General features: G+C 39.7%; 1 protein-coding gene across 6 annotated transcripts in view; it reads right to left on the minus strand.

The window, feature by feature from the left end:
* The window catches only part of MAST4 (microtubule associated serine/threonine kinase family member 4), a 618,638-nt gene that overhangs the window by 280,239 nt on the left and 319,538 nt on the right, over positions 1-18,861 (minus strand). For all 6 annotated transcript variants that reach the window (XM_069556213.1, XM_069556212.1, XM_069556211.1 and 3 more), the window contains one exon: positions 12,864-12,895. In XM_069556213.1, the coding sequence (XP_069412314.1) occupies positions 12,864-12,895 (32 nt within the window). The remainder of the gene's footprint in view (positions 1-12,863; positions 12,896-18,861) is intronic.

The raw sequence follows: 18,861 nt of genomic DNA on the forward strand, positions 1-18,861 counted from the left end.
TACCTAGTCCTCTCTGACTTCAGCCTGAAATCATTACCTGAGCTGCTCCCTGCACCACCCACCCAACCATTTCTCTTGGGCTTCTCTGAGGGGATGTTTGCTTATCTGTGGTCACTTATTCCACAGCTCAGTCTACCATAGCTGGGTTACCCATCTCCTCCATCAGTATATCATGGGTGACAATTCCATCCCAGTCTCTCCACATTGCATTGACTGACACACTACTCTCCCTAATCTATCCTTAAGACTTATAACCACTGGAAATGTTTTCATAGCTTCTCAAACTGCTCTAAAGCTTTAATGTATTCCAATAAAAATCTCAGCTGGCTTTTGGGGGGGCAGAAAATGATGAGCTGATTCCAAAACTAAAGAATTTGGAATGGTCCAAACAATTTTGAAAAAAAAAAAAAAAAAGAACATAGCTGGATGACTAACATTATCTAATATCTGAACTTACTATAAAGATACAATAATCCAATCAGTGGAGACACTGATATAAGACAAACAAGACATGAAACAGAAAAGAAAGTCTGTAGATAGACACCCATGTATGGACAACCAATTTTCAAGCAAACTACGAAGAAATTCAGTGGAGAGGGGACAGAGAACGGTCTGTTTAGCAAATGGTGCTGGAACAGTTACATACCTGTATGCAATAACTTAAAACTTCAATCCATACTTCACCCATACACAAAAATTATCTCAAAATGGATCATAGACATAAAAGCCTAAAATTATAAATTTTATGGAAAAAGAGGAGAAAAACTTTTGTGACCCTGAAACAGGGAAAGATGGCTTAGACGCAACACCAGAACTATAACCACTTAAAGAACAAACTGATAAATTTGACTTCATGGAAACTAGAAATTTCTGCTCTTTAATAGATGCTGTAAAGCAACTGAAACCATAAGCCAGGAGAAAATCTACCAAGCCTGTATAGCAGCTTTATTTATAATGGCCCAAAACTAGACGTGACCCAAATGTCTATCAATAAGTGGACAGATGATCAAACTATGCTGTACCCACAATAGGATATTACTTAGAAATAAAAAGCAATGAACTATTAACATACACTGAAAAAGAACTGAATCTCCAAATAATTACACTGAGTGAAAGAAACCAGACAAAAAAGAGTAAAAACAGTATAGTTCCATTTATTTAAAATTTTAGGAAATGCAATCTAATCTTTAGGAATGGAAAATATTAGTTACTGTCTGATTAGTCATTTTGGGGGAGGGGGAGGGAGCAATTACAAACCTGTAAGAGGAAACTTCTGGAGGAGATGGATATTTCATTACCTTGACTGTGGAGCTGGTTTCACAGGAGTGTCTATATATATGTGTGCATGTCAATTTATGAGATTGTGTACTTTAAGTACAATTTATGATATGTCAACTATGGGTCTGGAGAAGGCAATGGCACCCCATTCCAGTACACTTGCCTGGAAAATCCCATGGAGGGAGGAGCCTGGAAGGCTGCAGTCCATGGGGTCGCTAAGAGTTGGACACGACTGAGCGACTTCACTTTCACTTTTCACTTTCATGGATTGGAGAAGGAAATGGCAACCCACTCCAGTGTTCTTGCCTGGAGAATCCCAGGGACAGGGGAGCCTGGTGGGCTGCCGTCTATGGGGTTGCACAGAGTCAGACATGACTGAAGTGACTTAGCAGCAACTATGGGTCAATGAAGCTTTTTTTTTTAAGGGGAAGGGGACGCGTGCTACATACTGTAAGCATGTAGGGTTATGCTGCTCTCGTTGCTTAGTCACTAAGTCACATCTGACTCTCCTGTAACCTCATGGACTGTAGCCCGCCACGCTCACTTTGTCCAGGGGATTTCCCAGGCAAGTATACTGGAGTGGGTTGCCATTTCCTTCTCCAGGGGATCCTCCTGATCCAGGATCAAACCCAGGTTTCTTCCTTGGCCATTGATTCTTCGCCACTGAGCCACCAGGGAAGCCTAAATTGGTTCATCCTACATCAGATTTCAAGGCAGGAAGTGGCTTTGTCTCATTGTGCTATTTTAAACTCTGCTGTAGTTTAATACAATTAGAATTTACAATTCCTGGTACTTAACATAAAACAGCCAAGGTGATGTTAAACAGTAAATAAAAGGTCCATGGATGAAAAGAAACTACACAGAGCCTTGAGGAGTAACAATCTAAACTATGTTTGTTTTAATTCTCCTTTTAAGTATTTTCCCAGATCACCACCATCATCACCACCTCCTGCTATGGTCTTAAGGATGTGGTCTAATCAACATCTTCCAGCAAAAAAAAAAAAAAAAAAAAAAAAGTGGGATAGAGCTAAGTGACTTGAATTTTCAAAGATAAAAATTAAGTAACATACTTTCTGATGACAGTATTTTTCCCTGTGATTTGACCAGAATCAACTTCTTTTACATACAAATTGGTAATACCTTAGAATCTCACTTAAAAAAACCACCAATGTTCCCCTAAGACATAAAACTGACATATACTGATCTATTAATTTCATTTCAGTATATGATGTCAAGTGCATTTAAAAAATATACTCCAGGGCTTCCAAAGGCTTATTTTAATCCACTGGGACTGGTGTTAGTATTTAATTTATCCTAGACCTAAAAAACCTTCTGCTTATTCTCCCAGATAATCGATTCTTGATTTGTTAAGATACTAAACACTATGCTTTACAACCTGAAATATCAAACCCCTGGTGAACTCACTCCTGTGCCCTGCACAGAGCAAATCCTCTCAGCAGGCCAAGGAGCACCCAGGAGAGCAGACCACGCCCTCCCCTAGACCTGATGTCAGCCCCGGGGGACGGTCCACACTGACCCCTCAGTAAACATCGGTCCCACAGCAGTGACACAAGGATGCAGAGGGTGCCATGAAAATGCCCTTCTCAGTTTTTGAAAAACACAAATGCTAAAGAGAACCTCTTCCTGAGTAAAAGCACATAAACCACCACCAATAACAGTAGAGTCAGCATTGGAAAATCTAGGTGTAGTAAGAGTTCAGCAATCAAGGCTAATGTCACCCCAAGGTTAATCTCACTGATCTGTAGGACACAGCAGAAATTAAAAATCATTTCTTCCCGCACAATAAAAAGCACAATGCCTAGGCCAGATTAATACTTTCCAATAGAGAAAGAACCTAAGCATCTACAAAATCGGCAGATATTTCCTGAAAGATTATAGTTCTAGGAAAGAGGCATTTAAAAATCCTTTCCTTCAATATATTAGGCCTATTTAAATTTATTATCATTTGAATTTTTATGCTTTAGAAAAACATCAAAATTTACCCTTCCAGACTAGGCACCCATTCCCACATGCCAATAAACTTTATAGAATATGCTTAATAAATCTTTCCTCTCATGCAATTGCATTTGTGGAACTCTCTGCATACAATTTCCTTATGGGAGGAATCAAAAGCTACCTGGGTGATGTTAGAGGTAAAGCAGAACCCAGAAGGCCACTGGAAAGAGAGGTGTACAGGTCCTGGCATGTTCTGTGGGCATGTCTTAGGTTCTAATACAGAAGCATGGAGAAGTCCTCATCCTTATCCCAGAAGAGATGGCTTTATATAAAAGCATGTTCAAAGACAAGGCCTGTGTATTCAGATGAAAGAGATGACCCCCAGAAGGCTCAGAGGTTGAGGCCTTTACTGCAGAAAAGCAGAGAGGGAAATCCTAAGCCATTTCTCACCCAGCTGCTTATGTCTGACAGTCATTTGCCACAAAGAGTCAAAGAGCAGGAAGTCTAATTCCCAGAAGTCAGAGCCGCAGAGGAAAATGCAGTGATTCTAAAGAGAAACGCTATCAGTTCAGTTCAGTCGCTCAGTCATATCCGACTTTGCGACCCCATGAATCGCAGCACGCCAGGCCTCCCTGTCCATCACCAACTCCCAGAGTTCACTCAGACTCACGTCCATCGAGTCAGTGATGCCATCCAGCCATCTCATCCTCTGTCATTCCCTTCTCCTCCTGCCCCCATTTCCTCCCAGCATCAGAGTCTTTTCCAATGAGTCAACTCTTCGCATCAGGTGGCCAAAGGACTGGAGTTTCAGCTTCAGCATCATTTCCTCCAAAGAAATCCCAGGGTTGATCTTCTTCAGAATGGACTGGTTGGATCTCCTTGCAGTCCAAGGGACTCTCAAGAGTCTTCTCCAACACCACAGTTCAAAAGCATCAATTCTTCAGTACTCAGCCTTCTTCACAGTCCAACTCTCACATCCATACATGACCACAGGAAAAACCATAGCCTTGACTAGACAGACCTTAGTCGGCAAAGTAATGTCTCTGCTTTTGAATATGCTGTCTAGGCTGTTCATAACTTTTCTTCCAAGGAGTAAATGTCTTTTAATTTCATGGCTGCAATCACCATCTGCAGTGATTCTGGAGCCCCCCAAAAATAAAGTCTGACACTGTTTCCACTGTTTCCTCATCTATTTCCCATGAAGTGATGGGACCAGATGCCATGATCTTCGTTTTCTGAATATTACACTTTAGGCCAACTTTTTCACTCTCCACTTTCACTTTCATCAAGAGGCTTTTGAGTTCCTCTTCACTTTCTGCCATAAGGGTGGTGTCATCTGCATATCTGAGGTTATTGATATTTCTCCCGGCAATCTTGATTCCAGCTTGTGTTTCTTCCAGTCCAGCGTTTCTCATGATGTACTCTGCATATAAGTTAAATAAGCAGGGTGACAATATAGAGCCTTGACGTACTCCGCTATAGGAACAAATGAATATGAGCAATGGTTCCCCACAGAGGGCCCGACTTACTACAGCAGTGGAGTTAGGAGAACAATACAGAATTCAGCTGCCCCGTTCACACAGCTCCCTGGATGATGGAGCTTTGGGGACTGCCACGCCCCACCAGTGTAGCATCACTAGTCCCATCACTAGTCTGAGTTAACGCAGTGTCCTGGTAGTGCTGGTATGTGACTTAATGTCTTCCTTTCAGTTGCAGTTTCTGGTGTAAACTCTCTTCTTTTTAAAGGAGTACAACTGCTTTGCCGTTTTGTGTTAGGGTCTGCTGTAGAACAAAGTGAGTCAGCTGTATGCACACATATTTAAGAAGAGTTTGAGGCTACACTTTAAAATATGTTCAAAGAAACTGTGACAAGCACAGTGAAGTCAAGTGTACTCGGTCAAAATTCTGCCTTTGATGTGACCCGCACTGTGGATGAAGACGCTGTAATTCACATCTTTATAGAACAGAGTGTATCCACACCCTTGCTCATCATCTCTTTCTAACTCAAATACTTCCCTAAAGAAGGAAAGGCTGCTTTCCAGTCCTGGGTGGGTGGGAATGCTACATTCTGGCCATGGTCAAGAAGCAATCTCAACATGCAAACCTCATGTCCTCTGAGTTGCTGGCCCCTCACTTATCAAACAATGGTATTTAAAAGCAGTTTTCTGTTACCGTTTCTTCCAGCTTCAAAATCCTAGGGTTAAACTTTTCCACATGTACATCTATAATATCCCATTTCATTTTTCTCAATATCTGTCTCAAAACAGAGTTAGGAGAAGTAACCTGTATACCATGCTGAGAAGGATGGGCACGGGTCAAGTGAAGAATTATTCTAGAAATAGGCCACTCCCTGAGCACATGGAGTTCCCGCACAGCTTGATGCTACAGAGCCAGAACATGTGTGGGGCCTGTCTCCTTCACACACCTAGAAATCTCCTGATATGAGGGGTTAACCATGGAGGGAAACAAGGAAAAAAAATCTACTCAAGAGGCCAGCTGTCCTCTTTAATACCCTCTGTTGATGGAAGCATTGGTATACACTGTCACTCTCTAGAAAGTGCTGCTCAAATGATCTGGCTTTAACAGAACTTCTTCGGTTTACTTGGCAGTCCTTTGCTTAACTCGACAAGACAGAAAGAAGTGATGGGAGGGTGGGGGTAGGTTCCATTCCCTTTATGTTTTATTTAACGAAACACATAGAGCTTACTGCATGTCAGGTACTGTTATGAACATTTTACAAATACTTATTAATTTAATCCTCAAAACATTCCAGGATAGAATAGTATACATGATTTACAGATGAGGAAATAAAGACACAGAGAGATGAAATAACCTTCTGCAAATCATAGGCTGGTTAAATGGCAGAGGTAGGATTGAATCCAGGCAGTGTGGCTCTGAAATGCCTACTGAGTAACAGACCCAAGAAGGTGGCTTTTAAGAAGAGAGCACAGTGGGCCATCTTCTGTAAGCCTTGCTGAAAAGTAACATGAGTGGAAGTCACTCAGTCGTATCTGACTCTGCCACCCCAAGGACTAACTATATAGTCCGCAGAATTCTCCAGGCCAGAATACTGGAGTGGGCAGTCTTTCCCTTCTCCAGGGGAATCTTCCCAACCCAGCCATCGAACCTAGGTCTCCTATACTTCAGGAGGATTCTTTACCAGCTGAGCCACAAGGGAAGCCCATGCTGAAAAGAAATGTTCCCCCCAAAAGCCTCCAAATTCCTGTCTGATTCAGGCTTGCTAAAAAATCATCCTGGTAAATTTGAAAGAGAACTCACCCTCATGCCTTTGGACATCCAGAAGCTCACTTTGATTGCCTCGTACCCTGCAGCTCCCCTAAGAAGAGTTCTCAGCAGTTCTCAGCCAAGGGTGGCATTTTAAACTAACCCAGAGAATGGGCTGAAAGGTCACAAGCCCCCCACTCTCCCTTTCTCAGCACCCAACACACATGCACACAGGTTTCGATTTGCACCCCCAAGTGTGTTTAGAAATGTGCACATGTATTTTGATAAACCCCCCTAGGTGACCCAACTCTCCCTCCCCTGGAGCAAAGCTAAGGTTTTCCTAATAATTTTGCAAAGGTGGGAAGATCAATCTTGCATTGTTTCTATCTCCCAAGTCTCCTCCCCCAACCGCCTCACAGAAGATAAATGTAGGCGTGATAGGGGATGCTGCAAATACATACCAAATACCAAACTGGCTATTCGATGAATACATAAATGCAATTGACATTCTTTCACAGTCTGAAATCCTCTCTTTACTCTCAGGATATATTACACCATTCTCTTTTTATATAAACACGCCACTTTAAATGCTAATTCAGATGCAACACTCAATTTTTTCTTCATTTTGTTTCTTGGTTTCTAACATTCAAAATGACACTGGACTTCCAATTGGCTTCAACAATAGTTATTTTGAATTTTTGCTTCCATATTTGCGGGGGTGGGAGGGAAGAAAGTGCTAAGAGGAAAACTAAATTCATTTTAAAACTTATCCAAATACTGTTTACATGCCCTTTATTTTGCTTGAATTAAGCCCTTTTCCTCTCTTTCAGAAAATCTTGCCTTTACCTTGCTGAAAATCTCATAAATCTAATTCGACTCAGTTGTAAAACCAGGGTGATTCCCTCTCCTTGCATTCTAGAAACAACCTCATTTTACTCAAACTACTTTTCCTAACAGCTTGTCAAGGCAGTATGTTCTGGATGAAATACAACTGGCCTGAATATAAGTCTTCTTTTTAAAAAATACAGAGACCTACATATGCCAATGACATCAACCTGAGTCTATCCAATTATATAGAAGACCACTTCCTTTTTTGTATCAAAATAAGGAATTTCAATCTAAGAAATAAAGCAAGTCCCCTAAATATGAACCTTTAATTTGTGAACTTTCAAAAATGTGAAAGTGCCCCTGTGTGCCAGCTGTTGTACTACTGTACTTTTCAAGGTAATGTATTGTAAAATTCAAAATGTATTCTCTATTTTTTTGTGTTTGTATTTTCATGTATTATTTGTGTCAAAACTATTATAAACCTATTACAGTGTGGTACTATATAGCCACCACTTCATGGGAAATAGACGGGGAAACAGTTGAAACAGTATCAGACTTTATTTTTCTGGGCTCCAAAATCACTGCAGATGGTGACTGCAGCCAGGAAATTAAAAGACGCTTACTCCTTGGAAGGAAAGTTATGACCAACCTAGGTAGCATATTCAAAAGCAGAGACATTACTTTGCCAACAAAGGTCCATCTAGTCAAGGCTATGGTTTTTCCAGTGGTCATGTATGGATGTGAGAGTTGGACTGTGAAGAAAGCCGAGCACTGAAGAATTGATGCTTTTGAACTGTGGTGTTGGAGAAGACTCTTGAGAGTCCCTTGGACTGCAAGGAGGTCCGACCAGTCCATTCTAAAGGAGATCAGTCCTGGGTGTTCTTTGGACGGACTGATGCTAAAGCTGAAACTCTAATACTTTGGCCACCTGATGCGAAGAGTTGACTCATTGGAAAAGACTCTGATGCTGGGAGGGATTGGGGGCAGGAGGAGAAGGGAATGACAGAGGATGAGATGGCTGGATGGCATTACCGACTTGCTGGACATGAGTTTGAGTGAACTCCAGGAGTTGGTGATGGACAGGGAGGCCTGGCGTGCTGCAATTCATGGGGTCGCAAAGAGTAGGACACGACTGAGCGACTGAACTGAATTATATAGCCAGTTGTGTTAGTTGGGTACCTAGCCTAACTTTGTTGGACTTAGGAACAAACTGGACTTGCAAACATGCTCTCAGACTAGATTCATTCATAAGTAGTGGACCTACTGTGTCCTAATCCAGTACACCCAGTTCAACCGATCTACTGTGAGACAAGCTGTCTTCTAAGTCCAATCGGCCCAGCTCCACCCAGAAGCTTCCAATAACTTTCAGGGTCTTTTGCCTCTGTTGTCCTAACCTCTCTGATAACACACACTCTCTCTGCGGCTCACTCTGGTCTTCTGTCTCACACCTAAACATCCTTTCTTGTCCCTGCCGAAGGGATACAACATGGGAAAGACGTGAAATAAGCTTATCACCTTTTTCATGTACTTTCTAACATGTTGCAAAATGGTTCTTGACAGCACCTCCCCTATCTGGTTTTGTCCCTTGTCAGTCCGCCAGAAGCACCCCATTAATGACTCAGCTTCTGCTGTGCTAAATGCAGCTCAGAGACACCCTGCCCAAAAGTATGTTCATTTCGGTGAGACCCCTCCAGAGCAAAAACACCTTTAAGATCCAACTGAATGAATTTCAGTTCTTTCAGATCCAACGGGATGGATGTCTGGCACTATGATAAGTGTGTTTAAGATGCTTCTTTGTGGACAGGAAGATGAATTTCCTAGCAGACTGAAACTATGTTATGCCAGCAGCACCTTGCCCTATTTACTCCATGACCAATCCTACTAGACTTCAACCATCTCAGAAAAACAATGAAAGGAAAGGAGGAATGGAGAAGGGACAAAACTCAATGGAGAGAACAGTGCTCTTGCTAGATCGAGAAATTAAACCTAAGCCAAGAAGACACTTCAGTTGCTTTCAGTAATTTCAATACTCCCAGCAACTCCTCAGCATGTAGGAAACATACTTTCCAGGTCTTGTGTGCAAAGGAGGAGCTGCTTTCTGATTTGAGTTGCTACTGCTAGATGTGTGGGGCCAAAAAAACATAAAGCCAAGAAACTAACTCGCCACGTGTCAGTTGCTGTTTCAACTAGAATAAAGTGGTAACTACAGAGAGCCTGCTCCTCTCTCCAGGGAATTCCATGAAAAAAAGAAAAAGAAGCCCTTTATCTTGTAGGGCTATTTATTTATCAATTAACAAAACATGATGGGGTCCTTCACAATTAAAGGGGACCGTGGTTTTGCTCTGAACTATCCATCAGCTCACACCTTGGGCTTTTACCACTTTCCCTGTCTGAAAACAAACACCACAGAGAGCGTTTTATCACTCAGCATTGTCGTTTTAGGACTCAGGTTCAAAAGACTAGTTAAGGGACCCACCAGACCTTTTATTAACCTTTTAATAAATATGGACAGTTTAGATCCGCTGTTATTGGAAATTTTACGACTTAAATGCTGTTAACATCTTGAATCTGGAATTTGCTCTAGTTTAGCCATCCTACTGGGTATTTATTATTTCACTGCATGACTATCTCATGATAGGATATAGAGCTTTTGACAATTAGCTAAGAGGAAGGGGAGCAGAGAGTATGGCAACTTCTGTTCCAAGGACAAAGAGAAGGAATGATCTAGAAGAATCTGGGAAAATGGCTACTCTTTGTAAGAAGAAGGCAACTAGCTAAAATCTACCCTACAGGGAGTCAGACAGAGATGGGATTTGAGGTCTTGAAGTCAGTAAAGGGCTGGAAGAACCTCTGGAAAACTGACCTGGGGTCACTTGGTTATTAAGTAACATCAAGTCTAGAAACAATTTCCTTTAACCTCTCTTTCTGATGACATTTGCACTGTTAAAAACAGAAAAGTCACAATCATTGTCTTCACAATCTTTTAAATCACATGAGAAACACAGACCTCAAGTTAGCCCTGGAGAAGATGATCGTCAATTACATATTATTGGCAATCTCTATTCCTTTTTTTCTAGACAGAATATAGTTTGCTTTTTTGTCCTTTTCAATTAGTAATTTTTAAAAAAGCCACTTTCTATGTTTTTTTGTTTGTAAAAGCTTTAACTTTTATATAATACATATGTATGCATTATATCACACATATGTTTTGATCACTTGATTCCAGACAAGCAATATCTATAAGCTTACTTAAAACAATACTAAACTTTTAAAAATCTGGCAAATCTATGTGTCTGAATGATGAAAATGCATTTTAAAAATATTATTATTCCATGCACACAAATTAGAAGTTGCAGATGTAACAAAACCAGGTGCCTTCTTTCAAAAGACCGCTTTTCTGAAGGGACAAGCCCTCTGAAAAGTTCAATCACATGCCCAGGTACCACAGACCACATGGAATGCATCCCATTGCATAGTTGCTCGCTGTTGACACAGAAAGACAACAGACGAGCAGGATGAAATCATCGATCTTTCCGGGAGAAGTCATAAAAGACTTGAAAGCATTTGTGCAGTAAATTGTACAGTAAATAAACGGAGGAAATGTTAACAGGTTTAGTGATCATGATGTGGGCTAGCACCAATACCTAAGAAAAACTCACATGTGCTTGTCTTCATTAGATTTGTGCTGAAAACTCAGAGTGGCACTACATCCCAGAACATCGATGTCATGTCATTAATTCTTTGAGGAATACTTGTATTTAATAGAAAATTTTAAAAATAGAATGTTTATTTCTTATTTGCTTTACTTGCAATTGTTAATTTTTTCAAAGTTCACTAAAAAAATGGTAGATTTATTTGATATATATATGATGCTTTATTCACCTAATTTGATCAATAGATCAGCAGATTTTTATTAGGAGGGGATTTTTAATTGACTTATATATAATTTTATCTTTCTCTTACTAAGTATTCAAAGCATGTAATCCAAACAAACTAATGTCATCATTCTTATTTTTTTTTCTGTTAAAGATTCCATTCTCTCAAGTAAAGAAATTTAAATATTTTCCTATGTATTTCTCCCACCAACTGATGGCTATCAGCTAATATAATCAGATTTGAGATTTATACAAGTACAAAAGGAGATATGGCCTTTCAATAAGTATGAAGAAGCTACTTTGTTAATTAACATTATCATCATAATAATTTATAGGAAATTTGCTAATAGAAAAAAGCACCACATTTATAAAGGCTAAAATGAAGATTTGACTAGATTTCTAAAGTTTTTAAATAAAGTATAAAAGACAAGCCTAAGATACTTTAAGGATTAAAAAAATTATGAGAAAGAGATTTTTATCTATAAATATATTTTATGTGGATATTTCTGTTTTTCTTGTTCCTATTTCTCATCATGATGGAAAATACAAAAAAGTTTGAACTTCTACCAGTCTAGGCAGAAGAGTCCTAATCATTATGCAGAAGAATGGAGGTTTTTGATTCTAAAGGCATTTTCTATGATAAACTATTAGGCCATCAACCTGTAGCATCCAAAGATATAAGCTGGGAGCCAGTGAAAATTTATTCAGGCATATTCTCCAAGAATAACGATCCAGTATCCTTCTGGCAACTAAAAAAGTAGAGATCAAATGGCTAGTATTGAAATGTTCCTAGCTGATGAAGTTTTGGTTCCCAGATACAAAGACTGAAAATTTCAAAAAGTAGTCAAAAGAATGAATTCTTTCAACAGTCACTACATACGTTTCTAATTCTCCAAGTTGGGATTTGCATGAACTTACCTTACATGTTATACTTATTTTTTTTTAAAGGGCATTGCCCCATCCACTAAATTCAACATAAATCAGACATCAAATCCAAATATTTCTAAACCAGCCCTTATATAGTACTAGTTGAGAATAAATCGACCTTAGTGCATTATTAAAGGCAATTAATTGTATTCCACAATTTGATAATGAAAAAAACTATGATTTGTGCAAATATACTATTAGCCATAAAAAGAAAAGGTTGAAACACACAATAAAGAAATCAAGTCAATGTTCACAAATTTGCTATTTTAATATAAGAACAATACATGAATCAACACAGTAAGTTCTAGATCTAGTAGAAAGGTTAGCAGATGCAAAGTCTTCATTAATTCAAAGGCAAAAGTGTATCATTTACTCTGCAAAAATTCATAGTATAAAGAACAATCATGGATTTCTAGATCATGTAGAAAAGCACTAATTCTTTAGTCAGATCAAGTTAAACTATCTGCAGACCAAATAATGTTTTTGCTTGATTACATAATAGAATTTTTAAATTCAAGCTTATCCCAGGAATAATGCATTTTGGCTGACAGGATGCGTGAGGAACAAACGCTGGAAACTTTCTTCAAGTTATTTTGAAATCATTAATTCTGACATTTATAAATAAGTGCAAAGCTTTGTCTTTTCTTAATTCAGTTGATTATCATTAATCTTTTGATTGTCATTGAAAATCTAACAAGTCAGAGAATAATGACATTATACACTTTATCCCAAAATATGAAGGAATCAATAAGGAAACTAAATTATTCTACTTACAGACTTCCTCTTCTGGGAAGACTCAGCTCCTTCTGCCAAAAAAAAAAAAAACATGTATATGAGATGCTGCCTTAACCTTAGACTACTAGGAGACCAAACAGGTAACAAGGTATCTTCCTTGTTATGCTTGATTTGGCATTTTCTATACTGAAAAGATTTTAGTGCAATTATTTTATACTGAATCCCTTCTTACATTGTCCCTTTTATACACTGTGTTTAAGGTTCAAACACAGATTACCTAAATTCCAAAGCAGAAAAGACATCAATCCTTCCAAAGCAATGACAGTCAAATACTGAGTACATGACACTATAATTGAGGGTAACGGAAATCTGAGCAAGCAAAGAACTTAACCAAAAAGGAAATAGAAGGAGGAGGGGAAATTCTGCAGGATTATAATTAAGCCAAAAGTGAAATGAAAAGGGAGTTAAATCAGACTATTTGCCCCCAACAGAAATAAACTCACGCAAAACATTGTGTTTACCGAAGATCATACTTTTAAAAAGAAACACAGCAAAAGGTTTCCTTCTGGTGTTATTTCTTAAAGCAAATGTGATTTATGATTTAGAGTATTTTTTAAAGTAGGTTAATGAACCTCTCAAAAGGTAACCAGACAGCAACAACAATTAATAGATTGCTTTATTGTTTCAAAGGATGCTCTCACACTTATCTCAAATTAAGATCATTATCTACCTTTCTATGGAGTGTCTACGGGAAAACAAAACAAAACAACCCAGCAAACAAGCCAAACAAATCAATAAAAAGGGATACAGAAATACTTCCACCCACTAGTGGAGCTTTCAGAAGCCTGGGCATTCGAGAATGATTACTTGATGACGATAACTAAAGAATAGGAAGCAATGAGTCATCTGGCTATTTTAACTCAAAATTTGAAAGGCGTGCCTAAATTTGGGCCTTCATTCCCATAATTATCATTTATTTTTTTGCCCGCCTGGAGTTTAAGCATCATTTTCTGAAAGGTGCTTCCCCTTCAGCTCAAACTCACCTTTCCTGCTCCCTGTTCTTATTGGATCCTTAAATGTTTGTCATGGCCTGTGGCCTCCCATCTTACTTCTAAAGCATGCAATTTACTTCAGCACAGCTTACCAAAAAAAAAAAAAAAAAAAAATGGACTTGAGAGTAGGAGCCCAGAGGAGGATCCTGCCTTAAACAGAACTTAATCAAAGTTATTACTTTACTCTCTTATTAATGGGAAAATGTATTTTGATATACAGTTATAATAATCAGATGATTAATTGCAAGAAAAAAAAAACAATTTTAGGGACAGAGTATTTTCTTCCTTTTCCTAATAGCTAACCATTTTCTTTTCAAGGGCTCCAGGGTTCAGTGGTGGAATGTTTTTTGTTGTTTTGAGTTTTTCTTTAATCCTTCATTAGCCCCAAGAAATTATAGTGTTTGCGGAACTTAGGCCCCTGATTCCAAAACATAAATACACCTTTATTTGCTAAAGCCTCTAATGAGGAGAGAAGCGTTTCTGACCAAGACAGTTTTCTTTGGAAAACTGAAATGTAAATAGAACAACCAATGAATAATTTTCTATATGTGTGTCTTGGGTTATGACAAGCCCTGAGAAATCTGTTTTGTATTTAGGTTAAAAAGAAAAAGAAAAAAGAACTTCCTAGAAGTAATCACTCGCCAGAGAGTTTCTTTTAAAAAGAAATTACTGATCTGAAAAGGAATTCATACATACAACTGAATCACTGTGCTGTACCCCGAAATTGACATGCTATGGCAAAGCAACTATGCTTCCATAAATAAAGAAAAAGAATCCCTGAGACCTACTCTACAGCAAAAGGCCTAGAGCCTAATTAAACAAATAAATACTTCTGTTTAGTAAGCTCATCTGACAGCAGCTTTAAAAGAAAAGGAGGGGTACCCGAGGTGTTAGCATTAATAACAGAAAAGAAGTCAGATGTTTCAAGTCTGTAAACAGATCACTCAGAAGATAAGAGGGGAAGGGCCAAATAAATGATCCCCAAATAGTTCAATCAATCATATTCCACCAAATGTCCCAACAGAAAACTGGCTGCTTTGCTCTGAGAAAAAAAAACAAAACAAAACAAAACACTGCTGAAATGGCAAGATAAGGGATACAAAGCCAACTCTGCTTTTAATCAGAAAGTCTTTCCAACAGCTCTAGAATTATGAGTTCTAAACAAGAAGAAAGGTCACAGTGGGAAACCCCGCACTGCCGCTCCCCGGACGGCAGCCGAGGTTGCAGGCAGAGGAGCAGGGGACATTTAATAGGCCACTGTCAACTGACCTGCAGGGTCCACGCTAAACTAGCTGAGGAGCTAATCCACCTGACGGCTTGAATGTCAGGCGCGGAACTGGAAACTCAATTTGGTAGCAAATTGGAATCAGATGTGACGGTAATAAAGTGAGAGAAATGAATGTGCTGTGGCCAAGACCTTGTGAACAATGGCTGCAAGAGCCTGCAAATGCCAGGAAGGCTGAGATACTGCAGATGGAGCCAGGAAGGGCTGTGGCCCTGCCTCGTGGGACCACACGCTGATGAACCTGAACTGGTTGGATGCAAATGAGCAACATTAGGCACTTACTGCCCCAACCCCAGCGATATTGTGTGTGTATCCTCATCTTATTCTTTTAGTGTCAGGACAAGGTCACTAACACACACTTATATAATTAGGTAAGGCATACGGTATTGGGCTTCTCCGGTGGCTCAGACAGTAAGGAATCTGCCAGCAATGCAGGAGACCCAGGTTGATCCCTGGGTTGGGAAGATCCCCTTGGAGAAGGAAACGGCAACCGATTCCAGTGTTCTTGCCTGGAGAGTTATGGTATCAGTGCCATGCACGTGTATGCATACTCAGCTGTTTCTGACTCTTCGCGACTCCGTGGACTGCAGCCCGCCAGGCTCCTCTGTCCGTGGAATTTTTCAGGCATGAATACTGGAGTGGGTAGCCATTTCCTCCTCCAGGGGATCTTCTAAGCCTAGGGATGGAAACTGCAGCTCTTGCACCTCCTGCAGTGGCAGGCAGATCCTTTACCATTGTGCCACCTTTTAGTGGCCAGTCATAAACCAAAGCTTGTGCTGAGTATATGTGGAACATGTGTTGAAAATTTAGCATAAGAACAGAGAAGGGATGAGGGCAGAGAGAGAAAAAAAGGGCAAGAAACATCCATCTGAACTAAAAAGTGTGATTATTGATCATCATAAGTTAAAGAAATACATATGAGTATACTTAAGAATATTAGAAATTTAAAATTATTTTCATGATGTTGATTTTTCAGGGACTTCTAATATTTTTAGAATCACTTTATATCATTATTTGCTTAATATTATGATCTTCTTTGCCTTCTTTTCTATAAATTCTAACTGGCAAGTCTAGTGTACATACACTAAAAATAAAGATGAAGAAAAGTTTATCTGCCTAAGCACTTGGTTTTTCATCTTGTGATCTCTTGATAAGACTGAGGACACACAGGTTCCTCAAGTTCACGTGGAGAATTTCTGTAAGTCCAGAAAGAGAAAGGATAACAGGTGATTCTTTTCCCTTCCTTTTCCTTTTGGCCAACCTTGGCCTCAAACAGAGAAAATAACTTGTCTTATTCATAAAGACAACTGAGAAATAGCTGCAATGTTTAATATGTATTAATATCCACAATGGCAACTTTAAAAGTATATACTATTTCTGAAGTATTAATAGCTCTTCATACACAAATAAAATAACATGGTTATACCTGCCATGAAATCTTTGAACTATTCTTTTTAACTGATAGGCCAGTTATGATTTAAAAAAGAAAGGAGATGTCCATAGATTGTGTTACAAATAAAATCTCCCCTCCTTCAAGAGGTGGGGCTTAACTCTCTTCCCCTGGAAAGGGGCGGTACTTAGTGCATGTGTGCTAAGTCACTGCAGTCGTGTCCAACTCTTTGTGGCCCCATGGGCTGTAGCCCTCCAGGTTCCTCTGTCCATGGGGATTCTCCAGGCAAAAATACTGGAGTGCATTGCCATGCCCTCCTCCAGGGGATCTTCCCAACCCAGGGATCGAACTAGTGTTAGTGTCTTTTACATCTGCTGCGTTGGCAGGTGGGTTCTTTCACCACCACTAGCAACACCTAGCAAGCCCCTGGGCTTAGTGATTCCCTTCCAAAAAGAAAGGAGGGAAAGGGAAAAGCAGCAACTTTTCAGTGGATAAACCTGACAAACACCATCTGAACCAACCAACGCTAATGATGCCGATGATAGGCATAGATATCATGCGCCCCTGATATGATGTGATGGGAAGGACTTCATCTCTGGGGCATTCTCTCCCCCAAACCCTTAGCTCCCATTTCATTCTGGGAAAAAAAAGAAACAAAATACCAGGGAAACCCAAACTTAGGGTCATTCCATAGAACATCTTCAAAACTGTCAGGGTTGTGAAAAACAAGGAACAACTGGGAAATGGTCACAGATCAGAGAAGACTAAGGATAAACAATGACTACATGCAACGTTGGATCCTAGACTGGATTTTGACTCGTTAAAAAGGACATTAGTGGAAAACCTGGTGATAGCCAAATAAAGTGTGTAGTTTAGTTAACAGTAATGTATAAATGTCAATTTCATAATTTTGACAAGTGTATTAAGGTTACATAAGATGTTAACACTAGTGGAAACTGGGGGAAGAGTATGCAAAAATTCACCTATCTTGCAACTTTTCTGCAAATCTCAAACGGTTAGGGCAAGCACACTGATTGAAACCGCCCACCCTGGCCAGGTACCATAGTAACTATTCGCATGAGTTGTCTTATGACAGGAGATCTTGATAAGGAATATGTAACTAATAAGCCACCACCAACTGGAAGAGTTTGGGAAAGGTCTAAAGGAGACACTGCGTGTCCGTCCACTTTCCAGAATCCCTCTTGCTAGCATCCATCTTGGCTGAGCGATGCGTGCGCCACCAGGAAAGACTCTGAATTAGAATGATTGGTCAAAGACTACCTGGAAACTAATTGATCACCATAAAACCCAACATTGAGAGCCACACGGCAGAGCAGTTCTCCTGGGTTCCCTTACCCTACTGCTCTCCACCCGGGTGCCCTTTCCCAATAAAATCTCTTGCTTTGTCAGCACATGTGTCTCCGCGGACAATTCATTTCTGAGTGTTAGACAAGACCTGGAAGGGGTCCGCCTTCCTGCAACAAAATGATTTTCAAAAGTTTTTAAAGTTCTCTAAAAGGAGGAGAGAGAAGTAGGGAGAAAGAAAAACTGTGTGTTGTGTGTATGTGTGTATTTTAGAGCAGTGATCCCTAACCTTTGGTGGAAAATAATTTGTCCATGGACTGGGTGTCAGGGGGGATGGTTTTGGATAATTCAAGTGCATTACATTTACTGTGCACTTTATTTCTAATCTAATGCTGCTGCTGATTTAATAGGGGGTACCAGAACCAGAGATCAAATTGCCAACATCCGCTGGATCATGGAAAAAGCAAGAGAGTTCCAGAAAAACATCTATTTCTGCTTTATTGACTATGCCAAAGCCTTTGACTGTGTGGATCACAATAAACTGTAGAAAATTCTGAGAGAGATGGGAATACCAGACCACCTGACCTGCCTCTTGAGAAATCTGTATGCAGGTCAGGAAGCAAGAGTTAGAACTGGACATGGAACAACAGACTGGTTCCAAATAGGAAAAGGAGTACGTCAAGGCTGTATATTGTCACCCTGCTTATTTAACTTCTATGCAGAGTACATCATGAGAAATGCTGGACTGGAAGAAACACAAGCTGGAATTAAGATTGCTGGGAGAAATATCAATCACCTCAGATATGCAGATGACACCACCCTTATGGCAGAAAGTGAAGAGGAGCTAAAAAGCCTCTTGATGAAAGTGAAAGAGGAGAGTGAAAAAGTTGGCTTAAAGCTCAACATTCAGAAAACGAAGATCATGGCATCTGGTCCCATCACTTCATGGGAAATAGATGGGGAAACAGTGGAAACAGTGTCAGACTTTATTTTTCTGGGCTCCAA

This window comes from Ovis canadensis, chromosome 16 (genome assembly GCF_042477335.2).
Source record: "Ovis canadensis isolate MfBH-ARS-UI-01 breed Bighorn chromosome 16, ARS-UI_OviCan_v2, whole genome shotgun sequence".
Taxonomy (NCBI): domain Eukaryota; kingdom Metazoa; phylum Chordata; class Mammalia; order Artiodactyla; family Bovidae; genus Ovis; species Ovis canadensis.